Source organism: Pelodiscus sinensis, chromosome 12 (genome assembly GCF_049634645.1).
Source record: "Pelodiscus sinensis isolate JC-2024 chromosome 12, ASM4963464v1, whole genome shotgun sequence".
NCBI lineage: Eukaryota > Metazoa > Chordata > Testudines > Trionychidae > Pelodiscus > Pelodiscus sinensis.
Genome location: NC_134722.1, coordinates 27,709,824 through 27,737,578, shown reverse-complemented (window position 1 = coordinate 27,737,578; position 27,755 = coordinate 27,709,824). Strand labels below are relative to the sequence as shown.

At 41.7% G+C, this 27,755-nt stretch overlaps 2 protein-coding genes across 4 annotated transcripts in view; one reads left to right on the top strand and one right to left on the bottom strand.

Annotated features, from left to right (window-relative positions):
- LOC102449365 (borealin-2-like) overlaps positions 1-27,755 on the bottom strand; it is a 78,213-nt gene that overhangs the window by 22,871 nt on the left and 27,587 nt on the right. The window contains exon 10 of one of the 3 annotated variants that reach the window (XM_075940198.1): positions 24,422-26,254. The exons of the other annotated variants lie outside the window; for them this stretch is intronic. Coding sequence (XP_075796313.1) covers positions 26,186-26,254 — 69 coding nt within the window. The 3' untranslated portion in view covers positions 24,422-26,185. Of the gene's footprint in view, positions 1-24,421; positions 26,255-27,755 lie in introns of those variants that run through there. 3 annotated transcript variants of the gene reach the window in all.
- On the top strand, positions 3,693-24,975 carry DNAJA2 (DnaJ heat shock protein family (Hsp40) member A2). Its single transcript, XM_075940197.1, has 9 exons — positions 3,693-3,903; positions 9,803-9,862; positions 12,121-12,344; positions 14,440-14,520; positions 15,505-15,638; positions 17,673-17,869; positions 23,109-23,253; positions 23,440-23,567; positions 24,197-24,975. The coding sequence occupies exons 1-9, from the start codon at positions 3,826-3,828 to the stop codon at positions 24,383-24,385; spliced, it is 1,236 nt and encodes a 411-aa protein (XP_075796312.1). The 5' UTR covers positions 3,693-3,825; the 3' UTR covers positions 24,386-24,975.

Genomic DNA, 27,755 nt, shown 5'->3' with positions numbered 1-27,755 from the left:
TTCACAAGGCTCAGAAGTACTTGGACAGCAACAGAGTGGGGAAGATTTATTCTTTCTGCATAAATGCATGAAGACAATTGCCTCCCTATCCTGAAACTATGTATACTGCATTCTAGAGCACTTTAATGAGGCACATGTAGGCAAAGAGCTCAGACAGGTAGCTGTGTTAGTCTGTAACTTTAAAAACAATGAGTAGTCCTAAGGCACCTTAGAGATTTCCTCTCATCTCATCTGAGGAAGTGGATTTTGCCCACAAAAGCTTATGATACTATATTTGTTAATAGTTAAAGGGGTTCACCTGGGCAGAAGGGTGAGAGGCTGCTCTTTATGCAAGATTTAAAGAGAGAAGTCTCTTATTATTAAATACAACCAGGATCTCCTCCTAAACCTTTATATATATATATATATATATATATATATATATATATATATATATATATATATATATATATATAAAGATCTGGCTGGCTTGGGCCAAGAACCACACAGGAGATTACTCTGTGCCCCTATGGGCCAGTGCAGCCTCACATAATGCCTAATGTTTCCACAAGGTGCCAAAACAAATGTGTTATTGTAATTACCAAAATATTAGCAAGATGTTTCTAAAGCAGTAAGTACATCTTAGAGCCAAAAAAATTAAATCCACTGGTCCAAATAATAATAATCCAATATAATTATTTATAATATGTATGTAGTGATGCATACGCTTCTTGTATTTTGGAGAAATTTGGACCACAATGCAGGAGAGACTGACCTATCTTTGTAAAATGCATGTGTATCAACATCCTATCCAAACCCTCTTTACTCTGGAAAAGCTCAGATCTGGTTTCAAATATCATGATTAAACCCCATTCTAAATTGTGTTTCATGTGCCAGAATAAGCTAGTTAACTCAGAAAAGTCCCGAGAATAGCAGGCATTGTTTACCACTTATTCACACATAACACAGTAACTACTGTATAGCGTTCAACTTACTAAAAGCCTAACAAGTGACCCCTTCCTTTAAAATGCATGATCAAGACACAAACTGCACGAACACAACCTAACTATAATGAAGATTTTTTTTAAAAAAAGCAGAAGTGATATTAGTTTCGTTTTTTAACATTACAGAGAGTTTCCTAGAACCTCTGCTCCATGACTCAGCAATTTTCAGGCTGGTTATTTATTGTGAGAGGACACCCAGCCTATGTGGGGCAGAGGTAAATCAAAACAAATCTCAGGGGAAACTCAAATAAAGCTTCTGAAGCTGTGGAAGGAAGCAAACGGGGCTGGGTGAATATGGGTAATGTTGTATAGAAAGGGAAAAGCTTGAGAAATGCATTTTCAACTAAAACAGTCCCTAGGGGAAAAAAATGGCAAATGAATTTTAATGTTGTTAAATGCAAAGTAATGCACATTGGAAAAAAATAATCCCAACTATACATACAAAATGATGGGGACTAATTTAGCTATTACCACTCAAACAAAAAACAGGACTATGTAGCACTTTAAAGACTAACAAGATGGTTTATTAGGTGATGAGCTTTCGTGGGCCAGACCCACTTCCTCAGATCAAATAGTGGAAGAAAATTGTCACAACCATATATATCAAAGGACACAATTAAAAAATGAACACATATGAAAAGGAAATATGTTCAGATGTGTTCATTTTTTTAATTGTATCCTTTGGTATATATGGTTGTGACAATTTTCTTCCACTATTTGATCTGAGGAAGTGGGTCTGGCCCAAGAAAGCTCATCACCTCATCTTGTTAGTCTTTAAAGTGCTACATAGTCCTGTTTTTTGTTTCAGCTAAATCAGACTAACACGGCTACATTTCTATCACTATTACCACTCAAGAGAGAGATCTTAGAGTCACTGTGGATAGTTCTCTGAAAACAGGCCTGTACACAGGAATTTGTGTGGGGGTGATTTTTTTGTAAATGTGGACTGCAAGAGTTTAAATACACCCCCCTCCCATGGTTTCCCAAGTAAGCAGGGAAATCAGCCCCAGCCTTCCCCCAGCCAGCCAGAGCATGGGGGAAGGAGGCTCAGGTAGCATGCCACTCCCTTTCCATGAATAGCTGGATCATGCTTACTTGGGGGAGCATAGGAGAGTGCTTTTGCACCTTTTGCACACACCCTGCGTACAGGCCTGGAAAACATCCACTCGATGTGCAGCAGCCGGCAAAAAAGCAAAGAGAATGTTAGGAATAACTTTAAAAGGGACAGAAAATATCTTATTGCCTTAAAAATCCATGGTGTGCCCACATCTTGAATACTGTATACAAATGTGATCGTCTCATCTCAAAAAAAGCAAGCTATATTGGCATTGGAACAGGTTCAGAAAAGGGCAAAAAAATTTTAGGGGCTTGGAATGGATGCCATATACAGAGAGATTAAAAAGACTGGGGCTTTTCAGTAGAGAAAAAAGGAGACTATGGGTTTACAAAATCATGACAGATATGGACAAAGTGAATAAGGAAAAGTTATTTACTGGTTCCCATAAGAACTAAAGGTCACCAAATGAAATTAATAGGCAGCAGGTTTAAAACAAAAAAAAAAAAGGAAGTTTCTCTTCACAGAGTGTACAGTCAACCTGTGGAACTCCTTGCCTGAGGATGTTGTGAAGACCAGGACTTTAAGAGGGTTAAAAAAAAGAGCTAGATAAATTCATGGAAGTTAGGTTCACTAATGGCTATTAGCCAGGGTGGGCCGGAGTGGTGCCCCCCTAACCTGTGTTTGTCAGAGGCTGGAAAGGGATGGCAGGAGAGGGATCGCTTGACCATTACCTGTTCTGTTCATGTGCCGAAAGTGTCCGTCTGCTATGTACATTGGACAAACATCTCAGACACTTCGCCAAAGGATTAATGCCCACAAAACAGATATCAGACAAGATCACAAAGAGAAAACAGTTTCTTGCCACTTTAACCAGAAAGGACACTCTCTAAATGACTTAGCCACCCGCATTCTGCTACAAAGACCTTTTACATCTGCACTTGAAAGGGAATCCTCTGAACTGTCATTCATGTTAAAATTCGACACTTGCCAACAAGGACTTAACAAGTCTTTGAACTTTCTCACCCATTACCAAGACAGTTTCCCCAATTATCACCTGTAATACCATTAACTCACAAACATCCCACTCTCCCTACCTTTAATATCAGCAATTCACAGACACTTACCTTCCTTCCTCCCCCTTCCCACCCCCACCCCCCTGCATCCCCCTTCTGTTCTGCAATGTGATTTGTCCTTTTCATATTTGTTCATTTTTTTTATTGTATCCTTTGGTATATATGGTTGTGACTATTTTCTTCCACTATTTGATCTGAGGAAGTGGGTCTGGCCCACGAAAGCTCATCATCTAATAAACCATCTTGTTAGTCTTTAAAGTGCTACATAGTCCTGTATTTTGCTGTTCTGTTCACTCCCTCTGGGGCACCTGGCATTGGCCACTGCTGACAGGCAGGCTACTGGGCTAGGTGGACCTTTGGCCCGACCTGTTCTGTGCAAAGCAAGGGAGGGAAGTGCAGCAGCGAGGCAGAGCACCGCCCTCCCCCAACTTTGCTCCGCGAGCCGGGCCCAGGGCCAACGCGGGGAGGGGGCGTGGCCTCGGGCGGCCGGCGCCCCTCCCCGCTCGGGGGGCGTGCGCCCGAAGGACACGCAGGGGCGGGGCTCTGCCGCAGAAGGCGAATGGTGGCGTCGGGCGGCGCGGTGACGTCGCGCGTGCGTGGGTGACGCCGCGGCGGCCTCTCTCATTCTGGTCCCGGTCTCGTCCTCGCTGCCGGCCCCGCTGCCCCCTCGGCCTGTCCCGCGCGCGCCGCCAGCCCGCCCCGTCCCTGCGCCATGGCGAACGTGGCCGACACCAAGCTCTACGACATCCTGGGGGTGCCGCCCGGGGCCTCCGACAACGAGCTGAAGAAGGTACCGGCCGGGGAGGCGCCGCGCCGGGCAGGCCCCGCTTGGGCAGCCGGGAGGTCACGATGAGGCGGGGAGGCCCCGGGCCGGGCTGGCGGGGGTCAGGCCGAGCGGAAGGCCCCAAGCGGCTTCCAGGCGAGGCCGCGCCGCGAAGCCGCTTGGGGCCTGCCTGGCCGGCGCCGGGGAAGGCGAGTAGGCCGCGGGGAGGCGCTGGAGGGAGCGGGGCCGCGGGTGGGGGAGGGGATCCTGGCCGGGCGCTGGGGGGGGGGGGTCTCCGCCTAACGTGAGGGGGTCGACCGGGTTCCCTGCCCGGAGCCGCCTGCGCGTGTCTCCTCACTGCGTGCCCCGTGCGCTGAGGGAGCGTCGCCTGCTCTCCGTGGTGCCCTGGGGGCCGATCCCATCGCGATTGGAGGCTTCAGCCCTGAAACCTGCTGAAAGTGGCGTTCCAGCCACTGCCATTGTCTGACTGCAGCAGCATGGGCCCCCTTTGGGTCTCCCCGGCCCGTCCCTGTGGAGCTGGTCTTTCCCAAGCTGAAAGCACCTAGGGAAAATAAACAAGGAAGCTGAGCATTAGAGCCCAGTGTTTTGGGATCCTCATTACCCTATACCCATCACTGACCTCTAAACGTGTATTGGTTGTATTAATCTTCTAGTATGCCAGCCACTCCTTACCCACTTCCCAACTGCATCACCTAGCACTTAAAAGTACATCATAGCCTTGGTTAGGTATTTACTGGTCACCGCCTGTGATCCCTTGGAATAATGGTGGTGCTGCTGCAGTGAACTAGGTATCTGCACGTGATAGCCAAATTTGTTTGGGGTGGGCATTAATTGTTATGAAACTATATGTCCAATACGTGTTGATAAAAGGAAGCTATGAAATGATGGCAGCCAAGTATGATCATACTGTCTACAGAAAGAAACCTTGTTTGGGGCATCTTGTTTGTTGTATGAATGGTGGTCTTGGAAACGCAATTGTTTAATACCTATAAAACAAAACAAGTACATAGTCCAAAGTATACTTAAATAGTTAATGGTAAAGTTGCCAGCTATCTCTCAGTGCCAAGCACGTAATCTCTCGTTAATTAATTTGGACCTAACTGGGTGTCTAAATACTGAGAACGTGTAATTCTAATGTCAGTACCAAGCAAATTAGTTGAAACTATAATACAGAATAAAATTATCAGACACGTAGCTGAACATAATTTGTTGGGGAAAAGTCAACATGGTTTCTGTAAAGAAAAATCATGCCTTACTAATCTGCTAGAGTTCTTTGAGGGAGTCAACGAGCATGTGAACAAGGGGGATCCAGTGGATATAGTGTACTTAGATTTCCAGAAAGCCTTTGACAAGATCCCTCACTAAATGCTCTTAAGCAAAGTAAGTTGTCAAGGGATATGAGGGAAGGTCCTTTCATGGATTGATAACTGGTTAAAAGACAGGAAACAAAAGATAGGAATAAATGGTAAGTTTTCAGTGTGGAGAGAGAGAACTAGTGGTGTCCCCAAGGGTCTGTCCTGGGACCAATCCTATTCAATGTATTTATAAATGATCTAGAGAAAGGGTTCAGAGGGGTAGTCAAGTTAGTCTGTAAGTAGAAAAACTTAAAAAAAATAGTCTAGTAGCACCTTAAAGACTAACAAAACATGTTGATGGTATCATGAGCTTTCATGGGCATCATCCACTTGTTAGTAAGTTATGTTTTGTTAGTCTAATAGCATCTTAAAGGCTATTCATTGCTTTTTAAGGTGTTTTTTTGTTTTGTTTGTTTTTGTGGGGGGGGGTTTTAAGAGAAAGGGGTAAACAGTGAGGTGGCAAAATTTGTAGATAATACCAAACTGCTCAAGATATTTAAGACCAAAGCAGACTGTGAAAAGATTCAAAAAGACGTCACCAGACTAAGTGATAGGACAACAAAATGGGAAATTAATTTTAATGTTGATAAATGCGAAGTAATGCACATTAGAAAAAATTATCCTGTCTATGCATAAAAATTTGATGGGGGTTAATTTGGCTACAACTACTCAAGAGAGATATCTTGGAGTCATTGTGGATAATTCTCTGAAAACATCTACTCAATGTATAGCAGCAGTCAAAAAAAAGCAAACAATGTTAGGAGTCATTTAGAAAGGGATAGAGAATAAGACAAAGGATATCATATTGCCTCTATATAAACCCAGGGTATGCCTACCACTTGAATACTGCATACAGATGTGATTGCCTCATCTCAAAAAAGATATATTGGCATTGGAAAAGGTTCAGAAATGGCTAACAAAAATGATTAGGGGTTTGGAACAGGTCCCATATGAAGAGAGGTTAAAAAGACTTGGGCTTTTCAGCTTAGAAAAGAGAAGACTAAGGGTGGGAGAGTATGATCGAGGTCTATAAAATCATGACTGGTATGGAAAAAGTGAATAAGGAAAAGTTATTTACTTATTCCCACAATATAAGAAGTAGGGGGTCACCACATGAAATTAATAGGGAACAGGTTTAAACAAACAAAAGGAAGGTTTTTTTTTCCCACTCAGGGCATAGTCAACCTCTGGAACTCCTTGCCAGAGGATGTAGTGATGGCTAGGACTTTAACAGGGTTCAAAAAAGAACTAGGTAAGTTCATGGAGGTTAAATCCATCAATGGCTATTAGCCAGGATGGGTAGGAAAGGTGTCCCTAGCCTATTGTTTGTCTGGAAATGGATGACGGAGAGGGATCATGTAAGGTTTAGCTGTTGTGGTCCCTCCCTCTGGGGCATCTGGTATTGACCACTATAAGCAGTCAGGCTACCGGGCTAGATGGACCATTGGTCTGGCCCAGTATGGCCGTTCTTTTGTAACATACTTACAAGCTACTCTAATGAAACTGAGACAATATAGGGAGACACTTTTAATCTGATGTCTAGTCCTTACACCAAAGCAGAAAGGAAAAATTAAAACAAATCGAAGCAAAACAGTTTTATCATTATGATGCTGATGAGATGGCAAAGCTATTTTTGATCCGTATTAATTTGTACTAAGTACTATTTTTTTTTATCTTCTAGGGCTGCAGTAGAATGCTAATATAGGCCCAGATCCTGAAAATACTTATCTGAAAATAACTGGGTATTTGAGTAATTCCATTCAGCTAAATGTGGACTGCTGTGGTGCATATTTACTTGTAGGATTTGGGCTCTAGGGTATGTCTGCATTGCAGCTGGGAGCAAAGTAGTGAGGCTCAAACTGGCATGCTAAAAACAGCAGTCTGGCAGTTGTGGCTCCAGCAAAACTCAGGCTAGCCACCCAAGCTCAGACCTAAGAGGTTGGTTGGGCTCAAGTAGCTATGTCCACACAGCTATCTTCACACTAGCGCAGGAGTGGCCAACCCGCAGCTCGTGAGCCACATGCGGCTCTTCAAAGAAGAAATTGCGGCTCCCACACTCTCGGCCCTGAAAGGGGCAGCATGTTTCTGTCTGTCTGTTTTGCTCAACAACTTTTTTCCCTCAGCTCTTTGCGCTGTATCCACAACTATTTTGGCTCTTTGTCCGTAACAGGTTGGCCACCCCTGCACTAGTGAGTCTGTCTCCCCAGGCCGGAATGCTTGCTCTTAGCTGCAGTATAGCCACATCCCTGGCCAAAGATTTGTCTAAACAGGAAGTAGTATGAGCTAAAGTGTGTGTGTTTGTGTGTTTGTTTTTTAACTGATAACTATACCAGTATAACCCTTACATGGACATTCTTATAAGCCAGAATAAAAGTTTGGTTTTGCTTATGTCACATACAACTCACCCAAATAAGTGTTCACGCAGTATGTTGGCATACTCAGTGTTGGCAGGACCTGGGAATTTTGCAGTTTTTCAGTGTATTCTAGAATACACTAGGTTATAATCGGGGTTCTGTGTTGTTACTGTGGCTAAATTTTACAGTAAACATTCCTATCCCTTGTTTACATGCATGAATGCAGATTATTTTGTAATTATGTAGTGAAAAGATGGGTTTGTAATTATAAACCAACATCATTCTAGTTATCCCTACACAAAAGAAGGTGTGTTCTATCTATAGAACTTTGTTTTCAATGAAAATAATACAAATATTGTTCAAATGCAGCATTTTGGGTAAATAGGTCAGTTGAAAATGATGTGGAGACTTTATGTAATACTACTATACTGTAGAAATGAAAAACCATGTGTAAACCCTTCTCAATACTCTGCTTTTTCTTGTTCTTGAGAAGTCTTCCCTCTACATCACAAGTAACTGATTTGAGACAACGTAGTGAAAACTTTCCAACTAAATTCAGCTCCACCACTATGAAGTGGTCACAGGAAAGTACGTTATGCTAAGCTGCATAGAAATATTGTTGCTTAGGTACATCCAGAAGTGTACAAACAGAAAGAAGCAGTTTGAAAACCACTTACAGTCCTTACTTTACTTTCTTGTGATACTGTCACAGAACAATTGAGTTATAAGACTAGAGTCCACGTACTTCTGTCGATGTACTTAATTCAAAGTGTAGCTAAATCTTCCCGGAGAGTTATATATGGAAGAAAATGAAGAAACTGTCAGTGTGGATGGATGGATTGATTGGTTTGGGTGAGAACCTGAGGCAGCCATTTTGTTATGAATATGTTGATGGACTCCTGAGGGACATGTCAAATCAGGGGATGATTTGTATTCAACATGATGGTTTAATAACTATGGTATGTGAATCCATTCCTTCTAGCTAATGATAATCCTCGGCCCTTGTTCACATATGGAAATTAGTTTTGTCAGTAGTGAATGCTGTACAGAGAAATGGTTTAGTTCAGTGTAATACCTGAACCAGAATACAGAAAATCAACAGTTAAATGCTAGTTTTTGTAGTACTTCATTTACTCTGTGCATGCATTAATGTGCCAAATCAACAAATGGGTAGTTGTTAACTCAGTAAAACAGGGCAGGGCAAGATGTCGCCCGAAGGCTGGATCCAGCCTATAGCTTCCTTACTGGAACTAGTTTCTGCCCAATAGGAGCTGAGATTTTGCCGGGGGTAGGGGCAGCATACCAGTCTGGAGATGCAGCAGATAGGCAGTTTTTAGGTTCCTGCAGGGCTGCTGGCTGGGAGCCACCTAAGTAAGAGCCTCCCAGCCAGAGCCTGCCTCTGGCACTCCACTCCCCCTCTCCTCCAACCACCAGGTCGCCAACACTCTACCCTCTTTCACCACCTGCTCCAGGTCATAACTTCCTCCCTGACCCTGCAGCTGCTCCTACATCCCTCCCCCAGGCCAGACCCCTCTCCTGCACCCATACCCCCTCCTTGATCTTGCACCCCATTCCTCTGCCCCAGGTTACCACTCAAACCCTCTGCATCCCCTTCTCCTAGGGCACAACTCCCTCCCACACCCTGAAACCCCCTCCTCCTCCAGATCAGAATCCTCTTCTATATCCGTACCTCCTTCTGAATCCTGCACCCCAAGCCCTACCCATATCACAACCACCTTCTTCACCCAAACTCCTTCTCAAACCCCACACCCTCTCCACCCCAGGCTCCTACCCTAAGCTCCCTTCTGAACCCAACCTCCATCCCAGACCCCGCACCCTCTCTGCAGAAGTGTGGCCCTTGACCACTTACCAAAATCTTGGGGTAGCCTCCCATTAAAATGATTGCCCTCTCCTGCAGTAAAATAAAACATCAGGTACTTGATTTTATTTTGGAGGTATAAATGGACTAAACTCATTTGTTTTATTCTAATGGACTTTTGCTTTATGGCCAAATTCTAATCTTGCAGTATTGACTTAAATAGGTGCTGGTTGCACATTTACAAGAGACCTTTATATCATTCTTTAACAAGTACAGGTTCAGTTAATCAACCTGATGTATTTTGAAACCTGGAATCCATCACAGACTTAATCACTTTCGTAATTTTTTTTTTTTTTTTTTTTTTTTTTGTCAATTAGGCATACAGAAAGCTGGCCAAGGAGTACCACCCTGATAAGAATCCAAATGCAGGAGACAAAGTAAGCTTCTTTTTTTAATCTTGAAATGTATTTATTTGTTTTGCCATTGAATCTAGGGGCATCATAAGGAGACTCGGGGCACTATTGTCTTAGGACTTGCATACGCAGTAACAAAAAGAGTGACCCAAAGAAATGATGATCTAGCTCACTGGTCACCAACCTGTCAATCTCGATCAACTGGTAGATCCTGGAGCCTCTGCCAGTCAGTTGTAAACCTCAGGTAGGCTGCCTCTGCCTGGCCCCATCTGCTACTGGAAGCAGCCTGTTGGCTGAGTGCAGGCAATCTCTGCAGCCCTGGGGGGCGCAGCTTCATGCTGCCCTTGCCCCTAGCACATTCCAAGCAGCTTCTGTTGGCTGAGAATTGGCCATTGGGGGCACCAATTGTGGGAACCGGCAGCAGCGCAGCACATGAAAACCTCTTCCCAGCCTCAGTGGTTGCACACAGAGGGTGCCTGCACTCTGCCAATTTCCATGAGCAGAGTGGGGCCAGGCAGAGCCCTGTTTGCTACCACCTGTTGTAAGTACTTTCCAGCGGCAGTCTGCACCCTGCCTCCAGTGTGAGCCCTGAGCCTGCACACAAACTCCCTCCTAGAGCCTACAGCCCTTGCCCTATCCTGCACCTGACACTGTGCCCCAGCTTGGAGCTCCCCTGCACCAAAGTGTTGTAGAGGCAGGAATGAGGAGTGCAAGGTCTGGGAAAGAGTTTGGGTGTAGGAGGGAATCTAGGCTTGGGCAAATGATCTTAGAGCCTGCAACCCTTTTCCCTTCTGAACCCCCAGCCCCTACACCAGCCAGATTAAATGGGGGGGGTCGAGTGGGTGGAGCTTTGGGGGAAGGGGCTGGGTAGATCTTAGATATTAAAAATTTGGAGATCACTGCTCTACTTTATGAAACAGTCTCTGAAGTAGATGAGACAAATGGGGCCTCGGACAAAGTAACATCAAAATGAGTTATTGGATAGTAAACAAAAGCCTCTATTCACCACCTGGAGTCAGCTGGGTGTGGCTTTGAGGCAACATGGGAGAAGTGAATGTTTAGGATGGGCCTGAAAATAAGGCAGAAGTTTTGCAGATCAAGTGTTTTCTATTCATAAGAGATGGAAGTGGAGGTGTTTGAAAGAGATGCAAACAAAATGCTTGTCACCTTCAAGGTAAACTAGATTGGATATTCAGGGCTCCGTTAAATGACCTGTCTAGAGAGAGAGATGTTTCAATGATGTCTCAAATGTGGTGGATTAACACGATGGAAAAGCCCTCTTAATAATTAAAGAAATTAACATCTGAAGCCATGTTAGTTAGCCAAGTGGACTATAACTGGTGAGTGTTTCTTTAAGTTGTTAAGCTAACATGATTATCCTTTTTCGTCCATCAAGACAAGATCTTAGACCTTGTCTGGATCACAATTTTAAGAGTAATATTAATACTTAACTGTTAGCTAATATAGTAACACACTTAAATCCTAGTCCTGACAAGGCCTTGTAGGTAAAGATTAGGAATGTAGTCCACTACACGATTAACCGATAAGCCTTGGCTTATTGGTTAATATTATCTACTACATGCACTGAGGAGCTGGCTTTAAGCCGGCTCCCGTGAACACCAGATCTTCCTCCCAGTACTTGTGGGGAGCCAGCTTTTGGCTCTGTGTGTGTGCCTGCAGTGTGAACCTGCCTCTTTCCCCCTCCTCCCTACGCTGTATTCTACAAAGGCAGCAAGGGCGGGGGGGAGGGGGGAGAGGCAGGAGCCAGTTTAAAAGCCGGTTTCCCCCAGCACCAGCTCCGGGGTGCCACCACCTCCCTGCGCTGCTGCCTCTGTCTGTGGCAGCCCGAGCTCACTGTGGACAGGCTGGTGTGCAGGGGATCTGATCTTCCTGTAGACAGGGGCTGCTGCTGGACCAGCCTCTGTCCGTGAGAGGTGGAGCAGCCTCTGTTTGCAGGTAGCTCACCCACCCCGCACGTGGATAGGGGCTGCTGCCACAAATAAGCTTCTATCTGTGGCCAGCCTAGTCTGTCATGGTAAAACAGGAGAAAAGTTGGAAGCATGCAAGCACAGCCAAATCTACCTGTTCTAAAGGACAAAATGTAGATTGCAATGGAATGTTCTGATGTGGAAGATTTTTTTTTTTTAGGGTTGTGCACTACCTTGTGCAAGAAAGGATGAAGTGGCGCTATGCTGGTATTTCCTTTGTGGAACACCTTCAAAGTAAATCTGTTTTTGGGTGTGTAAATAACTTAAGGGATTTTTTCTTGACTGCTTTTTCAGTTCAAAGAAATAAGCTTTGCTTATGAAGTTCTGTCAAATCCTGAGAAACGTGAATTATATGATCGATATGGAGAACAGGGCCTTCGAGAAGGCAGCAGTGGAAGTGGTGGAATGGACGATATTTTCTCCCACATTTTTGGTGGTGGATTGTTCAGTTTCATGGGTAGTCAGAGCAGAAGTCGCAATGGTAGAAGAAGAGGAGAAGATATGATGCATCCACTTAAGTGAGTATTTTGATACTGTAATTCTTCTCCCTTAAATTTCTGAAAAGATACAGTGAAGGTGAACATGGTCTGCTAATTGTTGATGCTCTAGTGGGTGTCAGTTCATTCAAAGTCTGTTTTTGTGTGGGCACAACCAACTCAAATTCATTGAAAAGAGTTACTTCTAGATTTCCACAACAGTTAAAAGAAACCGATCTTCCTGCTCTAAAAGTTTGCATTTAGAAATTGTGTTTTAGAAGAATATATGTGGCTGAAACTTCAAGTGTTAAGATACATATTTTATTAGTGTGTAAACCCTGCTTATTTTTATAAACATTTAAATCTTGCGTATTCTTGACTGGTTTACACAAACTGCTTTAATTATTTGAACATAAATGGCCTAAAGTTGTACAGTGGGATCTGTTAGCCTTCCAGCCTCCTAATAATCTCTGATCATCCAACCTGAATGTTTTATTCAAAACTAGAAGTTTGGTCTATGGAAAATTGGCTCCCTTAGATTTGATAATGACTGTTTTTCATTCCACTGGGAGTCTATGGATGGTTTTTTTGGGGGGCTGGGGGGATCCTCTATTGATAGGAATTTCTGCAGCCCCATTCATCACTGTTAATAACAGATTGATTAGAATTATTTTCCCTGGTTGTATTAACATAATTAGTCAAATGTTCTGACCTTCAGAATGCATGAAATTACTTAGTATTCACTAGTTCAATGTTTTTGGGAAATAGAGCTGTTAGTATGTTGTGGAGTTAGGTTTTAAGGTATTTATATTCTTACCCTGGGACCAGCATGGGAACAAGGGCATGTTTCTGATTATTTTCCATTAATTATGTACAGCAGAAATTACTGCCAGCAAATCAGTTGCAACAACTCCTCTTCAGATATCCTACTTGTTGGTAATTAAAAAATGTTTGATTTAAAAAAAAAAAAAAAAACCCTAAATCTGTTTTTCTGTGACTTAAAATGTAACACTGAACTTGTGTCCCAACCCACAAATATATACACACACACATTTTTTTAGACAGCTACTTTTAAGTAGCTAAACTGTAAAGTTAAAAGAACAATCCAGTTTTTTTCTCATGCATTAGATATCTTGTAGTCCAATGTTAGTAAATCTTACTGCTGATGTGGTCATGGGAACATACCATAATATAGCAACACAACACTGTTCCAGTGGAAATAAAACAAACTCCTAGTGTGAATTCCTAAGGAAAATATTAAACTATAACTATTATTCAGAACTGGTAGGAATTGTATTGCATCTGAGAGACTTGTTTTAGATAGCTTGTAAATTCCTTGTTAATTCTTCAGAAGACTAAACTAATTTGTTTCCTGTTGGCCTCTGCTAGACAGCTAACTTCAGCTTGGCTTCTGATTAATTTAGAGCTTTTCCTTGAAGTATGTATGTTTTCAGGTGCATTGTTTTTAAATGAGATTTCTCCAGGTCTGAAACTGTTCTTCAAAGTCTGTTTTAAAATCATGAAAGAGGAGGATTCTGTATTTTTAATTACAGCTTATCTTATTGTAGCTTTTGATACAATGTCAGTATATAGAATTTTACTTGTTCAAAAACTTCGTGTTTAACATCTTTTCTGTGTGTGTTTTTTCCCAAGAACAATGTGTAAACAAGGGTCAAGTTTGCTGTGACTTTTTTAAGTTTTACCAAAAATTGTCTTAGTAGGGATGTGAAAGTGTAGCCATGTACATGGTTAACTGATGAGCCCAGGCTCATCAGTTAACGTTCATGGTTACATACAGGCTCCTGGTATTCAAGGGAGTGGGGGAGGAGAAATGTGGCTTAAAAGCCAGCTCCCTGCACACACTGGCTCCCAGAGAGCTACCTCCCCTCCTCTCCCCAACCCACCCACCCACACACTGGTGGGGTTAGGTGAGAGCTAGTATTCCTACACCTACCTGCACCCATGGAAGTACCTGCACCCCGCATATAACCGCTGAACTTTTCAGCAGTTACACAATTAAATGCATTTCAACATCCCTGTTAGATAGTGGCTTATACGTAAGCTAGACTGTTAAAGTCACTTTATCCCAAAGTAATTATTGGAACACTAATACTGGAGAACTTATTTTATTTTCTAGAGTGTCTTTAGAAGATCTATATAATGGAAAGACAACTAAACTACAGCTTAGCAAGAATGTCCTTTGTAGTTCATGTAATGGGTAAGTTCAATAATTTTCATTAACAGTGCTAAAATTTTTGACTGCTTTCTTACTCTTAAATGCATTAAACTGTTACTTTAAATTGATATCTAGTAGGGATGTAAGTGACAAGTCAACTATCCAATAAGCAAAAGCTTATCAGATAGTCAACTAGTTCCTTGACTAGTCGCTCCTGCCCCCCTTGCTGCTTCTAGCAGAGGCAGCAAAGCGGGGGAGCAGGAGCCAGTGCTGTGAGAAGCTCCCACCCTCCCCTGCAGCATTGTCTCCGCAGGGAAGTAGTGGAGACCTGGTGCAAGCTGATTCCCAGCTTGCGCCAGGTCCCAGAGGCTGCGACTCTGCTTTTTAAATGTATTAAGAATCAGCAAGCTCTCAATACATGTAAAGAGCTGTTGTGCAGTGGGGAGGACCGGGCGTGAGCCAGGCCAGCTGATTTCTGGCTTGCGCCAGGTCCCCCCTGCTGTGCTTTAGCCCTTTATATGTATTAAGAGCCTGTCCGATCTTAATACATTTAAAAATCAGAAGCTCAGCAGACACACCCAGCGCAAGTCAGCTGTCCCAGCTCGCGCTGGGGTCCCCCTTGCTGTGCAGAGCTGCTGCGGGGATCAAGAGCTAACCCCACTGTAGCTCCCCTGCTTATCAACTAGTCGATGGAAAAATCCATCTACTAGTCAATTAGTTGATCAAAACTATATTTAACTTCCCTGGTATCTAGCAGGAAGTGTAGTTCTTCACATGTAAGCTAGGAACAGGTTGAAGTACTGAAGCAAAATCACCAAAATAAAAGATATAAAAATCTAACCTATAATGCAATTGATGGTGCTCTTTGTGAAACCGTGAAAAAACATCCTCTGTATCTTAGTGATTAGCCTAACTGCAACTGACACTGTCAATGGAATTGGAGATGTAAAACTTAAATTTGGTTTTTATTTTCCACATTTCTCAAAATAACTTCAATTTTAATCTAACTGGCACTTTCCAATTTAGTCAAGGTGGGAAGTCCGGAGCTGTTCAGAAGTGTAGTGCTTGTCGAGGTAGAGGTGTGCGTATCATGATCAGACAGCTGGCTCCTGGGATGGTTCAACAGATGCAGTCTGTGTGCTCTGATTGCAATGGAGAAGGTAAGCCAACTGTGTGCTGTACTTTTAAAAATGTTGAAAGTGGTTAGAATCTAGGTTCAGTAGTAAACGGTCACAACTCATCTAACCTGGAGTATCTTTGAATTAGATTTTGTTTGTAATTTAGTGCAGTTTGATCTCAGTCTGTGAGATTTTTTTGTATATCAGAACAAACACAATTTGGCAAAGTTTGCAGTCTGCTTGAGGGATTATTGGAACCTGAATAGCAAGTGCTACTGCTTGGAAATATTTGGATATGCTTACCTCAGTGTTTAGCTGCATTACACTACAAAAATTTTACTGTTATGAGATAAATTTAACTCATCAGAATATACTGATTTTTAAATTACAAGCCATCCTCACTATAAGTCCAAGATACGTCCAAAAAACTTATAGCAAAACAACTTAAAGCAGGGAATTTTTTTCCCATGCATGACTTCCATTTAAGCAAATTAGGGGGAGTGTTTCACACTATAGCAGGGAATTGGAGGACTTATCATGCATCAGTTCCTACAAATGTCAACGACTTTAGTGTGGAACGGTTGTATAGCGGGGTGACTTATAGAGGGGACGCTCTGTATCAGGCTTAAAGTTTTACATTTGTTCATTTGAATTATTTTTCCTAAATAGAGTGTGATTGTCATGTATTTGTAATCACTGCAACACATTGGTTCGGCAAATATATATAGCCTTGACATTAAATTGGGTGTTGCTTCTGGTTAACCAGCACGTGTGCGTACTGTATGTGTACACTGAAGCAATTAGGAAGCTTCACATACAAATTTGAATTCAATGCTAACATTTTTATGATTTTAAAAAATGGTGAATGATCATCTCATTTCCTAAATTAATTTTTTACTTGTATTTTTTGTCTAGATGAACATTTGAATTCAGTTGAATATGTTAAATGGTTTTATTAAATAACATTACCTGCAGTATGCTGGAAATGTAACAAAAACTTACAGAAGCAGTTTTGCATTAAAATTATTCATTAAACAAAGGAAGTATTATCTGTAGCTAATAACTGAATTATAGGTCCAGAAGTATCCTTCAAAATTTTCGAACTAGTACATTTCTTCCTTTCACCTAATTTTATTCATAGTTTACAAGAAGAAAACCAAGCTTTCCTTCAAACTAGGTATCAAATATGCACTGCTTAATATTTTTTTATTTTAAATTATTTGAAATGATAATAAATTTAGGCCTAAATTTACGTGTCATCTCAAATTTAATTTTAAATAATTTTTAAATTAATTTTATTTTTTAAATCACTGATTATTTTTATCCAATCTTCTCAGGTTCCCGAAATATTATCAGTTTATTTCTTCTGAAACAAATGTTGAATTCCATACAGTATTTAAATTGTTCACTTTCTGAAAGATGGCAATAATAGTGTTACATTCTACAGTACTTTCCCTATTCTGGGCACATCTGTGGTAATAAATTAAACATCCTCTGTCTTAAATATATTTCCTGGCTCTTAATTTACACAACACTAATTTGTCTGAAATCTTGTGCTTATACTCTTGATGATGTAATAGCTGAAAATTCTGAGTGCTGAGCCTCAATAAAAACTTGGTTTTTGCTCTTACGTTTTTAACCAAACTTTTTACCAAAGAATTGAAATACCGTATGGTTTCCAGGTTTTTTTAGCTACTTTGTACTTTGCCCAATTTAATGTAAATGCATAGTTCTAGTAGTAGAACTGGACACATCTGATACATTCTAATGTTCTGTACACTTATGTTTCATGGAACTATGGCTTAGTAGGAACTGTACTGGCATCTGAAGTGATAGAATTGTACAAGATAGTTACCTAGTACTTTCTGGTTATTCTACTCTAATCAAGGCAGTTCCTTATTAAATATCTGCCCTTTAAAAGTATATCCTATACAATAGGACACAACACTAAAAGCAAAAAATTCTTCCAAAGCGATTTGGGATTTGGTCTCTTGAACACATTCCCAATGTACAGTAAAAAAGTGGGGTGGGACTGTATCCTCAGGCATTGAAAAACTAACAATCCTCTCTCTCTAGGTGAAGTTATTAATGAAAAAGACCGTTGTAAAAAATGTGAAGGGAAGAAGGTGATCAAAGAAGTAAAGATTCTTGAAGTCCATGTAGATAAAGGCATGAAACATGGGCAGAGGATTACCTTTACTGGAGAAGCAGATCAGGCCCCAGGAGTGGAACCGGGAGACATTGTCCTCCTACTCCAGGAAAAGGAGAATGAGGTAACTTGACTTGATAGGTAAAGTAAAGTTGATGGGTTTTTTAATACTCCTTAAATATTTCTAACTGGAGGATAGAGTACAGACAATCTAGTGATTGCCTATATTATTTTAAGTGAACATTTTGAGATCGAAACTGAATTCACACATGTACAGCTTGTTCCTAGCGGTAACTGCTATAATTTTGAGCTAAAACAGCAGTTGGGAAATGTTAGCAACCTGAGGATCCCCATTTTGATTTAAAATTTTTCATGAATCCTCTGCCTCACCCCTTCACTGAGACCTACCTGTACTCACTCTATCCCTCTCTTCCTCTGTTGCTTGATCTCCCCACCCTTGCTCGCTTTCACTTGGTTGGGGCAAGAGTGTTGGGGTGTTGGCTTTAAGGTAATGGCCAGGGATGAGAGGGTTGGAGTATGTGAGGGGACTCTGGGTTGGGTGATGGAGGAGTGTGTGGGGTAGGGATGTAATAGTGTAGTTGACTAATAGATTAACCAATAAACAGGTGCTTATGCTTTAACATTATCAACTACACGCCACACACCTGCAAGTAAATTTTGTCCAGCTGATAAGCTGGCTCGGTCCCTGCTCACACCGGGACCCAGCATCAACCTCTGAACTGGCTCTTAGTGCTTGTAGTGCAGAGCCGCACTGGGGGTAGCTGCCGGGCCCCTGTGCAAGCTGGGATGAGCCAAGACTCAGCATCAACCCCCATTGCTAACTCTTAGTTGCTAACTCTTAGTGCCAAGACTCAGCATCAACCCCCATTGCAGCTCTGTAGTGCTTGTGCAGAGCTGCACTAGGGGAAGTTGCCAGACAGGCAGGAGCTGGAATTAAGTGGTAGCTGTGCTACCCCTTATCAATTAATCATGTAGTCAACAAAATTTTTGTCAACTACACAATTAATGAATTATATGCTTCTTCACATCTCTAGTGTGAAGGAAGAGGGCTCTGCCTATGGAGGTACAGGCTCTGGGATGAGGCTAGAGATGAGAGATTTGTAGTACAGGCAGGGGGAAGGGCTTGGGGTACAAGCTCCCTGGAAGCAGCCACCAGTTCCCTGCCTCCCCTAAGAGCTGCCCACATGCTTACACGTACAGACCCTATAGCACCCATTGGTCCACGGTTCCTGGCCAGTGGGAGCTGCAGGTGCAGCACACAGCTCTCTGGCTACCCAATCACCTAGGGGTAGCAGGGACCTGGCAGCTACTTCTAGGGGTACGTCTAGAGTACATGCCTCTGGCGACAGAGGCATGTAGATTAGACTACCCAGCATAGGAAAATGAAGCGGCAATTTAAATAATCGTCGCTTCATTGAAATTTAAATGGCTGCCATGCTGAGCCGATCAGCTGTTTGTTGGCTCAGCGTAGTAGTCTGGACACTCCGCGGTGGACATCAAAGGCATTTGTCGACCTCCCAGGTATGCCTCATCCCAGGAGGGATGCCTTTGATGTCAACCGCGGAGTGTGCAGACTACCACGCTGAGCCGACAAACAGCCGATCGGCTCAGCGCGGCAGCCATTTAAATTTAAATGAAGCAGCGATTATTTAAATTGCCGCTTCATTTTCCTATGTTGGGTAGTCTAATATACATGCCTCTGGTGCCAGAGGTATGTAGTCTAGACGTACCCTAAGAGCTGAACCAGGGCAGATAGGGAGCCTGCCTTAGCCTCTGGAGGGGGGAAGAGTTGATCAGTGGGACCTGCAGAAAACCCTGGAGTTCCCTTCCGGACTCCAATTTGAGAAATGCTGAGTTAGAAGGCTTTGTCTGTAGACCTGGAGAGGAGCACACCAAGAATCCCACTGTGTCAATATGGTCAGAAGTTACTCTCTTAACAGAAGCAGGGTGACCCTTGCCAATACTTACCACTATGAATATACAGTCCTTGTTATGCACCTGCTTCAGCCCTGGCATGCAGTAAGTAAAACTTGAGTCTAAAGCTAGCTGTTTCCCCCAAAGGCTGTTGATGAAAATGGGGAATTCTCCCTTAATCTTCACTAGCTGTAAACTGTTATGCTTCTGTTTGACCTAGGAAGCGTGACAAATGGGTTTGGAAATATTAACCCAGATAAGTAGCATGGTCATGTTGATGTTGCACTGATCATAGGACTGCTCTTCGTTTCGGTCTAAACTGTAGACATTTAAATTTGGCTAATTGCATTTTTTATTTTATCTTGACATATTTTCTATATACTAGGTACTTTGGAGAATATTATTTTGAACTAAGTACTATGAAATTCATTCTGACACACTTCGCTAAATTTTTTGAACATGTGAATTAAGAAAGTTGCAGTATACAGTAAAATCCAGGAGAATGTTTCCATGCTTTAATATAGTAACTATTTTTGGTAAAATTCAGAATAGTAGGTGCAGTAAAATAAGTGATGGTTCAGTATTATGATAACAGCATGTGAAACTACTTTGGGAAACTGTAGAATGCAAGCTGTTTCTTTTCTGGTATTCCATATACACAATTCAGTATTGTGAATTTAGAATTTGATTAATGAAATACTGGACAATGACTAAGTTCATATGTACGAAAGCTTTGAATTAAAAACTGAAATAGAGGTATCTGAAAAATCTTCAAAATGATTCATGCTGCAGTTGCACTCCAACATCAAAGCACTTGACCCAGTTTCTCCTACAGCTGTTGGTATGGTTTCCCTATGTGCTCAATTGTAACTTTTGTGCTTCTCCCAATTTCTTGGCTGTCTTTTGGGTGAACGGAAAGAGAGGCTACAAGGAGAAATAGTGTGACTTGAAGTCTCAGGTACCACTAGCAGAAATGACAGGTTAGAAATTTGAAGCAGGGGCCATCTCAGTCTTGGCCTTTTTTTTGATCTAGCTAGGTCTACTATGGTACTGTCCTATATGATAAAACACTGTGGACTTTTCTTTTTTGCTACGACCATGTTTACTAGTAATTCTGTAGGTCATCTGAAGAAGTGGGTTATGCCCATGAAAGCTCATGATACCATCTACATATTTTGTTAGTCTTTAAGGTGCTACTAGACTATTTGTTGTGGTTTAAGTTTTTCCTCAAACATTAAATCATTTTGATACCAAAACTTCCATGTACTTAAAAGCTTGAGGAAAGGTCTCCTGTTGCCATTTGACTCTAAGTAAAAGCCTTGCAGCTAAATGCATTTGGATGGGAAAAACTAAGACATTGGCAGGTTGTTAAATTTGGTTTAGCAGCTGAGAATGACTTTTATCTGAATGTATTTGAGGCCACAGGTAGCATGAAACTATTACAATTGTTGTCATGTTTGATATGCCAGTGGAGATGTATTTCCTGGTTCCAAAAACTACTTGCTGATGGGGAGAAACTTGTCTTCTCACAAATCAGCATAGAACTGTTGCCATATTTTATTTTCAAGCACAGACATTAATGCTGGATGAAAAAACCTTTATTCAAGTCTCTTCTAGCTGTGAAAGAACAACTTTGAGGATGAAATCATGAACCAAGTTTTATATGCTGTTACACTAAATATCTGTGTGTCTCTGCAAGCAAGTAGTGAACTTCAGGTCTATGCAATAGATAGGGTTGCCAGATGGTCTCCCAAAAAATACCGAATGCCCGGGCTAAAAATTTGTTGAGCCCCCCCCCCCCCCCCCCCCCCACAAAAACAAAAAAACCCACCCACACCGAACACACATCCTGTGTGGCTACTACCAAGAGCCACCAAGCTTGGGAACAAAGGGGGAGGCAGCAGAACTTGCTCTTCAAGGCACCCGCCTGCTACCAAAGGTGGAGAGAGGCAGCTCCCGAGGCAATAGCGGGGGGGGGGAGGGGAGTGGCATGACCATGGGTAGGAAGGTGACTTCCCCCATAGCCAGGTTTTTGGGTGTCCCAGTGGGAAGAAGCAGAAATTCAATGCAAGTCAGTTTTGGCTGAGAGCCCGTGGAAGGCTCCTAAAGGCAACTACAAAGCACCTGCAGGCTTCTCTCCTGGACTATGGCGCCACAATGCGTTTGAACAGTGCTCAAGAGCAGGGATGGCGCTTCTCCTCCCCAGGGCGTCACTCCTCCTCAGATGCAGTCAGCTGAGGGCTCTCAGCCACTGCCCCAGCCAAGCTTTTGCATGCTACCACAAGCTCCCAGTGCTGATCGTGGCCCTGCCTCCTAGCCACTCTCCCCGCCACCGCCAGGCCTCTGTCCGGCGCCCAGCCGGAAAAACAGAAAATACCGGACATTGCACATGTTTGGTATTTTCTGAATTTTTTTACCAGACAGAGGGTGCAAAAACTGAACTGTCCAGTAGAATACAACTATCTGAAACAGGTTTGTGCCCTTCCCCCATTTTTTGTTTGTTTGTTTTTGTTTAATTGGGAAAATAGTGACAGTATCAACAGCCAGCTTTAATATGAACATTTTGAGGCTAAGTGAAATAGTCTTTAATGTATAATTTTATTTCCTGGTCTCCACTGTTGTGATTTTTGTCTTTAGATCTTTCAGTCAGGAAAATAGTCTGTTGTAGAGTTATACAGCACTGGTTTGCTTCTAATGAATATGGAACCAAAATCACAGAAGTAAACATCTATACATTATTGCATGTTGCACAATATGCATCTTTTAGAACCTGCTTAATTGTGGAAAACAATTATGTGGAGTTTTATCCTTTACAAGTGCTAATTTTTAAAGGCAGTGATTTTATAACTTGTTGGCTACATCTAGACTGGCATGATTTTCCACAAATGCTTTTAACGGAAATGCTTTTCCGCAAAAGCACTTTTTGCAGAAAAGTGTCCGTGCCAATCTAGATGCAGATTTGCACAAGAAAGCCCCTATAGCCATTTTCGCAATCGGGGCTTTTTTGCGCAAAACAATACTGCGTTGTCTACACTGGCCCTCTTGCGCAAAAGCATTTGCACAAGAGGGCTTTTGCCCGAACAGGAGCAGCATAGTATTTCTGCAAAAACACTGACAATCTTACATGAGATCGTCAGTGTTCTTGCGGAAAGTCAAGCGGCCAGTGTAGATAGCTGGCAAGTTTTTCCAGTTTTCCAAACTTGCCAGTCTAGACGCAGCCATGGAGTTTATTACTGCAGGATTGTATTAAGAAACACTTCATTGTATCCAAAGACTTCTGTAAGCAGAACTAAATAGAGTACTTTTGACTTTTTTTGTGGGGATATAACAATAGTGAACTGTTGGGGAAACCAAGGTGTGGGTAGGTGGATAACTGGCAATAATAAGTAATAGAATGCAGATGGTGATGATAAATGTCTCATTCTTAGGTCTTCCAGAGGGATGGAAATGACTTGCACATGACACATAAGATAGGACTTGTTGAAGCACTGTGTGGATTTCAGTTCACATTTAAACACTTGGATGGACGTCAGATTATGGTAAAATATCCTCCTGGAAAAGTAATTGAACCAGGTAATCTTGATTTTTATACAAGAACTTATTTGGATACATTTGAACTGTTGTATCAAATTCTTCTCATGCTCTTGTAACTTGCAGCCTTTGTTGCAGAAATGCAGGGATATGACTTCATCAGATGGAAAGCTGTTACAGAACAGGCTACCTTAAACTGATAAGTCTTTTTGTCTTTTCTTACTATAGGTTGTATTCGTGTAGTTCGAGGTGAAGGAATGCCACAATATCGCAATCCCTTTGAAAAAGGAGATCTTTACATAAAGTTTGATGTGCAGTTTCCTGAAAATAACTGGATTAGCCCAGAAAAACTCTCAGTGAGTATTCCTTCTGTTTGGTCAAAAATGTTTTGATATGTGGTGTCTTAAGGGCTAATTGTTTTGTGCCCACACACTTCCTTTCCAGTAGTTTTTTTGGATTTGAGTACAGCCAAATTGTTCTTTCAGTATAATTTACAGTGCACAAGTGATTTTAAAACCTTCCATTTAAATGTCAGTTTATATTAAAAAAAGCTCTTGAACAGCAACCCTCCTGTAAGATTGTGGGAAGGGGGATAATAAAAAAGTGCTTGAAAACTTCTTGTAATAGCTACTATATTGAGAAGACAAGAAGGCAGCTGTTGTTTTGATTTGATTTTCATTTCTTGCTTCCTATGACCTTATCGATATGAGAAAGTTGGACCAGTTAGAGGACTGATTTTAACCAATGCAAATTAGTGCTGCAAACCTGTTTAATTTTAACCTAACAGATTAGCAATCTTAAGAGTCTTACACAGTTATCAAACATGAATGTCCCTAATGGGACTTGCAACTGGCTTTAAAACACACCTTTAGTTAAATTGGTGCAACTTAATCATGCAGAGATGGTCTAAGAATGAAGGGGAGATATGCCAAATATCGACATGTGCTTTCTCACACAACATTAACGGTACTCCGTTTATTGGCAGGAACTTGAAGATCTTCTGCCAGCTAGACCAGAAGTTCCCAGTGTAATTGGTGATACAGAAGAAGTGGATCTTCAGGAATTCGATACTACTCGTGGATCAGGTGGTGGCCAGAGGCGTGAAGCCTACAATGATAGTTCTGATGAAGAAAGCACTCATCATGGACCTGGGGTACAGTGTGCCCATCAGTAAACATTTGTCTAAAAAGTTGCACAAGGATTCTTTCCAGTTTTGCCTGACTTGTTTTCAGCAATCCAGCTGGATTGTATAAGCAATCCAGATGAACCGATGGACATCTATTGCTGTATGTGTAACTTTTAAATTGGTCTATAGTATCTACAGAGTGTATAATTTAAACTAACCACAAAGCTTACATCTTCATTTTGACTGTTCTGTAGCAGAATAAAGCACTTGAAAGGAAGACGAGACTCCTTTTCACATGGGTTTTAAGTTTCAGTCCTCGTATCTGTGCTTGATTTTTACCAGTTGTGTAGATTTTAAGTTTCATATTTTAAATTCAAATTCTACATTGTAAAGTTTGTGTACAACTTGTCCTGAGGCTTGGTATTTGGCTGCACCTGCGTAAGCTGCTACAAATAGAATAAAGAATTTCATAGCCTGTATCTATCATTTTAGATGCATGGTAAATAAATGGGCTTTACACATAGTGGGTTTAGAGCTGACTGGGAACAACGGAAGATTAAATTAGAAGTGGTTGTAAAAGTTTTTTACCATCTTGTGAGGTTTCCGAAAGTAAATAAAAGCCGTTGGTGTATAATATACTCCCTTCCCCTTGTCACACTTTTATTTATCTAAAAGGATACACTATTCTACTTGGCTAGTTCCTTTGTATTTGTTATACTATACTAGAAGTACTAGTACAATGGTATTCTTGTACTTGACTAAATGCTGTATAACTTTCATCTCTGCTCTAGAGTTCATAATCAAGTGAAAACTCATTTAAGAAAATTAAGTGTTCAAATACTAATACCTTCATATGCAGCTTTCCTTATTAATCAAGTATTTTTGAATTTAACATTTGTGCAGACTGATCTTTCAGTACAATTCCATCTTCTAAATCTTAAATGTGAAAAGATTTCACACCTCAATATGAAAATGCCAGGAAAGAGCTTTGACATCCAAAACTAAATCCTGCTCATTTTCAAAGTTAAGACTTTGAAAGTTTCACAGCTCTTGCCTAATATCCTAGTGAGATAAATAGAAAGGAACATAAACACTGTCAAATCAAGTGTAAAAATGTAATAAAAGCAAAAAAAATTGAGGAACAACTAGCAAAAAACTCTCAAAGAAATAAAATGTTTAAGTACATTAGAAGCAGGAAGCCTGCTAAAAACCTGTGGGTCCCCTAGACGATAGAGATAAAAGGAGCAATCAAGGACGATTAGCCATTGCGGAGAAACTAAATGATTTCTTTGCTTCAGTCTTCATGGCTGAGGACGTTAGGGAGATTCCCAAATCTGCACCGTCCTTTGCGGGTGATGAATCTGAGGAACTATCCCGGATTGAAGTGTCAGAGGAGGTTTTGGAACAAATAGAAAAACTTAATGTTAACAAATCTCCGGAACCGGATAGCATTCATCCAAGGGTTCTAAAAGAACTCAAATGGAAAACTGCTGAACTGTTATCTGTGGTTTGTAACCTATCCTTTAAATCGGCTTCCGTACCTAAAGACTGGAAGGTAGCCAACATGACACCAATATTTAAAAAGGGCTCTTGAGGCGATCCTGGCAATTACAGACCGGTAAGTCTAACTTCAGTACCGGGCAAATTAATTGAAACAATAGTAAAGAATAAAATTGTGAGGCATGAAGAACATAATTTGTTGGACAAAAGTCAACATGGTTTCTGTGAAGGGAAATCATGTTTTACTAATCTATTAGAGTTCTTTGAAGGGGTTAACAAGCATGCAAACAAGGGGAATCCAGTAGATATAGAATACTTAGATTTTCAGAAAGCCTTTGACAAGGTGCCTCACCAAAGGCTCTTGTGTAAATTACATGGCCATGGGATAAGAGGGAAGGTCCTTTCTTGGATTGAGAACTGGTTAAAAGACAGGAAACAAAGGGTAGGAATAAATGGTACATTTTCAGAATGGAGAGGGGTAACTAGTGGTATCCCCCAAAAGTCAGTCCTGGGACCAATCCTTTCCAACTTATTCATAAATGATCTGGAGAAAGGGGTAAGCAGTGAGGTGGTGAAGTTTGTGGATGATACCAAACTGTTTAGGATAGTCAAGACAGAAGCAGACTGTGAGGGACTCCAAAAAGATCTCACCAAACTGAGATTGGGCAACAAAATGGCAAATGAAATTTAATGTGGATAAGCGTAAAGTAATGCACATCGGGAAAAATAACCCCAACTATACATACAGTATAATGGGGGCTAATTTGGCTACGACAAATCAGGAAAGAGATCTTGGGAGTTATCGTGGATAGTTCTCTGAAAACTTCCACACAGTGTGCAGTGGTGGTCAAAAAGGCAAATAGGATGCTAGGAATTAAGAAACGGATAGAAAATAAGACAGAATATCTTGCCGCCCCTGTATAAAACTATGGTACGCCCACATCTTGAATACTGTGTACAGATGTGGTCTCTCCTCAAAGATATTTTGGCCTTGGAAAGGGTTCAGAAAAGGGGCAACTAAAATGATTAGAGGTTTGGAACGGGTCCCTTATGAAGAGAGGTTAAAGTGACTTGGACTTTTCAGTTTAGAAAAGAGGAGACTGAGGGGGGAGATGATAGAGGTCTATAAAATCATGAGTGGTGTGGAGAGGGTGGATAAAGAAAAGTTATTAGTTTCCCTAATAGAACTAGAGGACACCAAATGAAATTAAAGGTAGCAGGTTTAAAACTAATAAAAGAAAGTTCTTCACACAGCGTGTAGTCAACCTGTGGAACTCCTTGCCAGAGGCAGCTGTGAAGGCTAGGACTATAACAGAGTTTTAAAGAGAAGCTAGATAATTTCATGGAGGTTAGGTCCATAAAAGGCTATTAGCCAGGGGATAGAAATGGTGTCCCTCACCTCTGTTTGTCAGAGGCTGGAGATGGATGGCAGGAGACAAATCGCTTGATCATTGTCTTCAGTCCACCCTCTCTGGGGCACCTGGTGCTGGCCACTGTTGGCAGAAAGGCTACTGGGCTAGATGGACCTTTGGTCTGACCCAGTCCGGCCGTTCTTATGTAATATGGAAACTGGAACACAACTCTTGGGATGTGTCTTTGATCTGCTGTCCTTTAGCAACAGGGCTTTGATTTTCTTCCAGAATTGAAGATGGGTAACTTTCAAGAACTTCAGACCAAGACCTGAAGACAATGTATATAGTCATCTAGTCTAGCTCCTCTCATAAGTCCTTGCACCATGTATTACCTACTTCTGCTAAACTATTAGTTCCACCTTGTATTTATCTGTGAAACAAATATCTTTCCTAGACCTGAAGTAGAGCTTTGTGGGGCACCACAACTTGTGGTTATGTCTACACTGGCAGCTTCTTGTGCAAGAACTCTTTGACGGAAGAGTTCTTGTGCAAAAACTCTTCCACAA

Bases quoted from the DNA above. Each gene is read 5' to 3' on its own strand.
- DNAJA2 (XM_075940197.1), top strand. From the start codon at position 3,826: ATGGCGAACGTGGCCGACACCAAGCTCTACGACATCCTGGGGGTGCCG. The intron at 17,870-23,108 runs GTAACTTGACTT...TCTCATTCTTAG, and splicing joins TCCAGGAAAAGGAGAATGAG to GTCTTCCAGAGGGATGGAAA. The intron at 23,568-24,196 runs GTGAGTATTCCT...GTTTATTGGCAG, and splicing joins TTAGCCCAGAAAAACTCTCA to GAACTTGAAGATCTTCTGCC.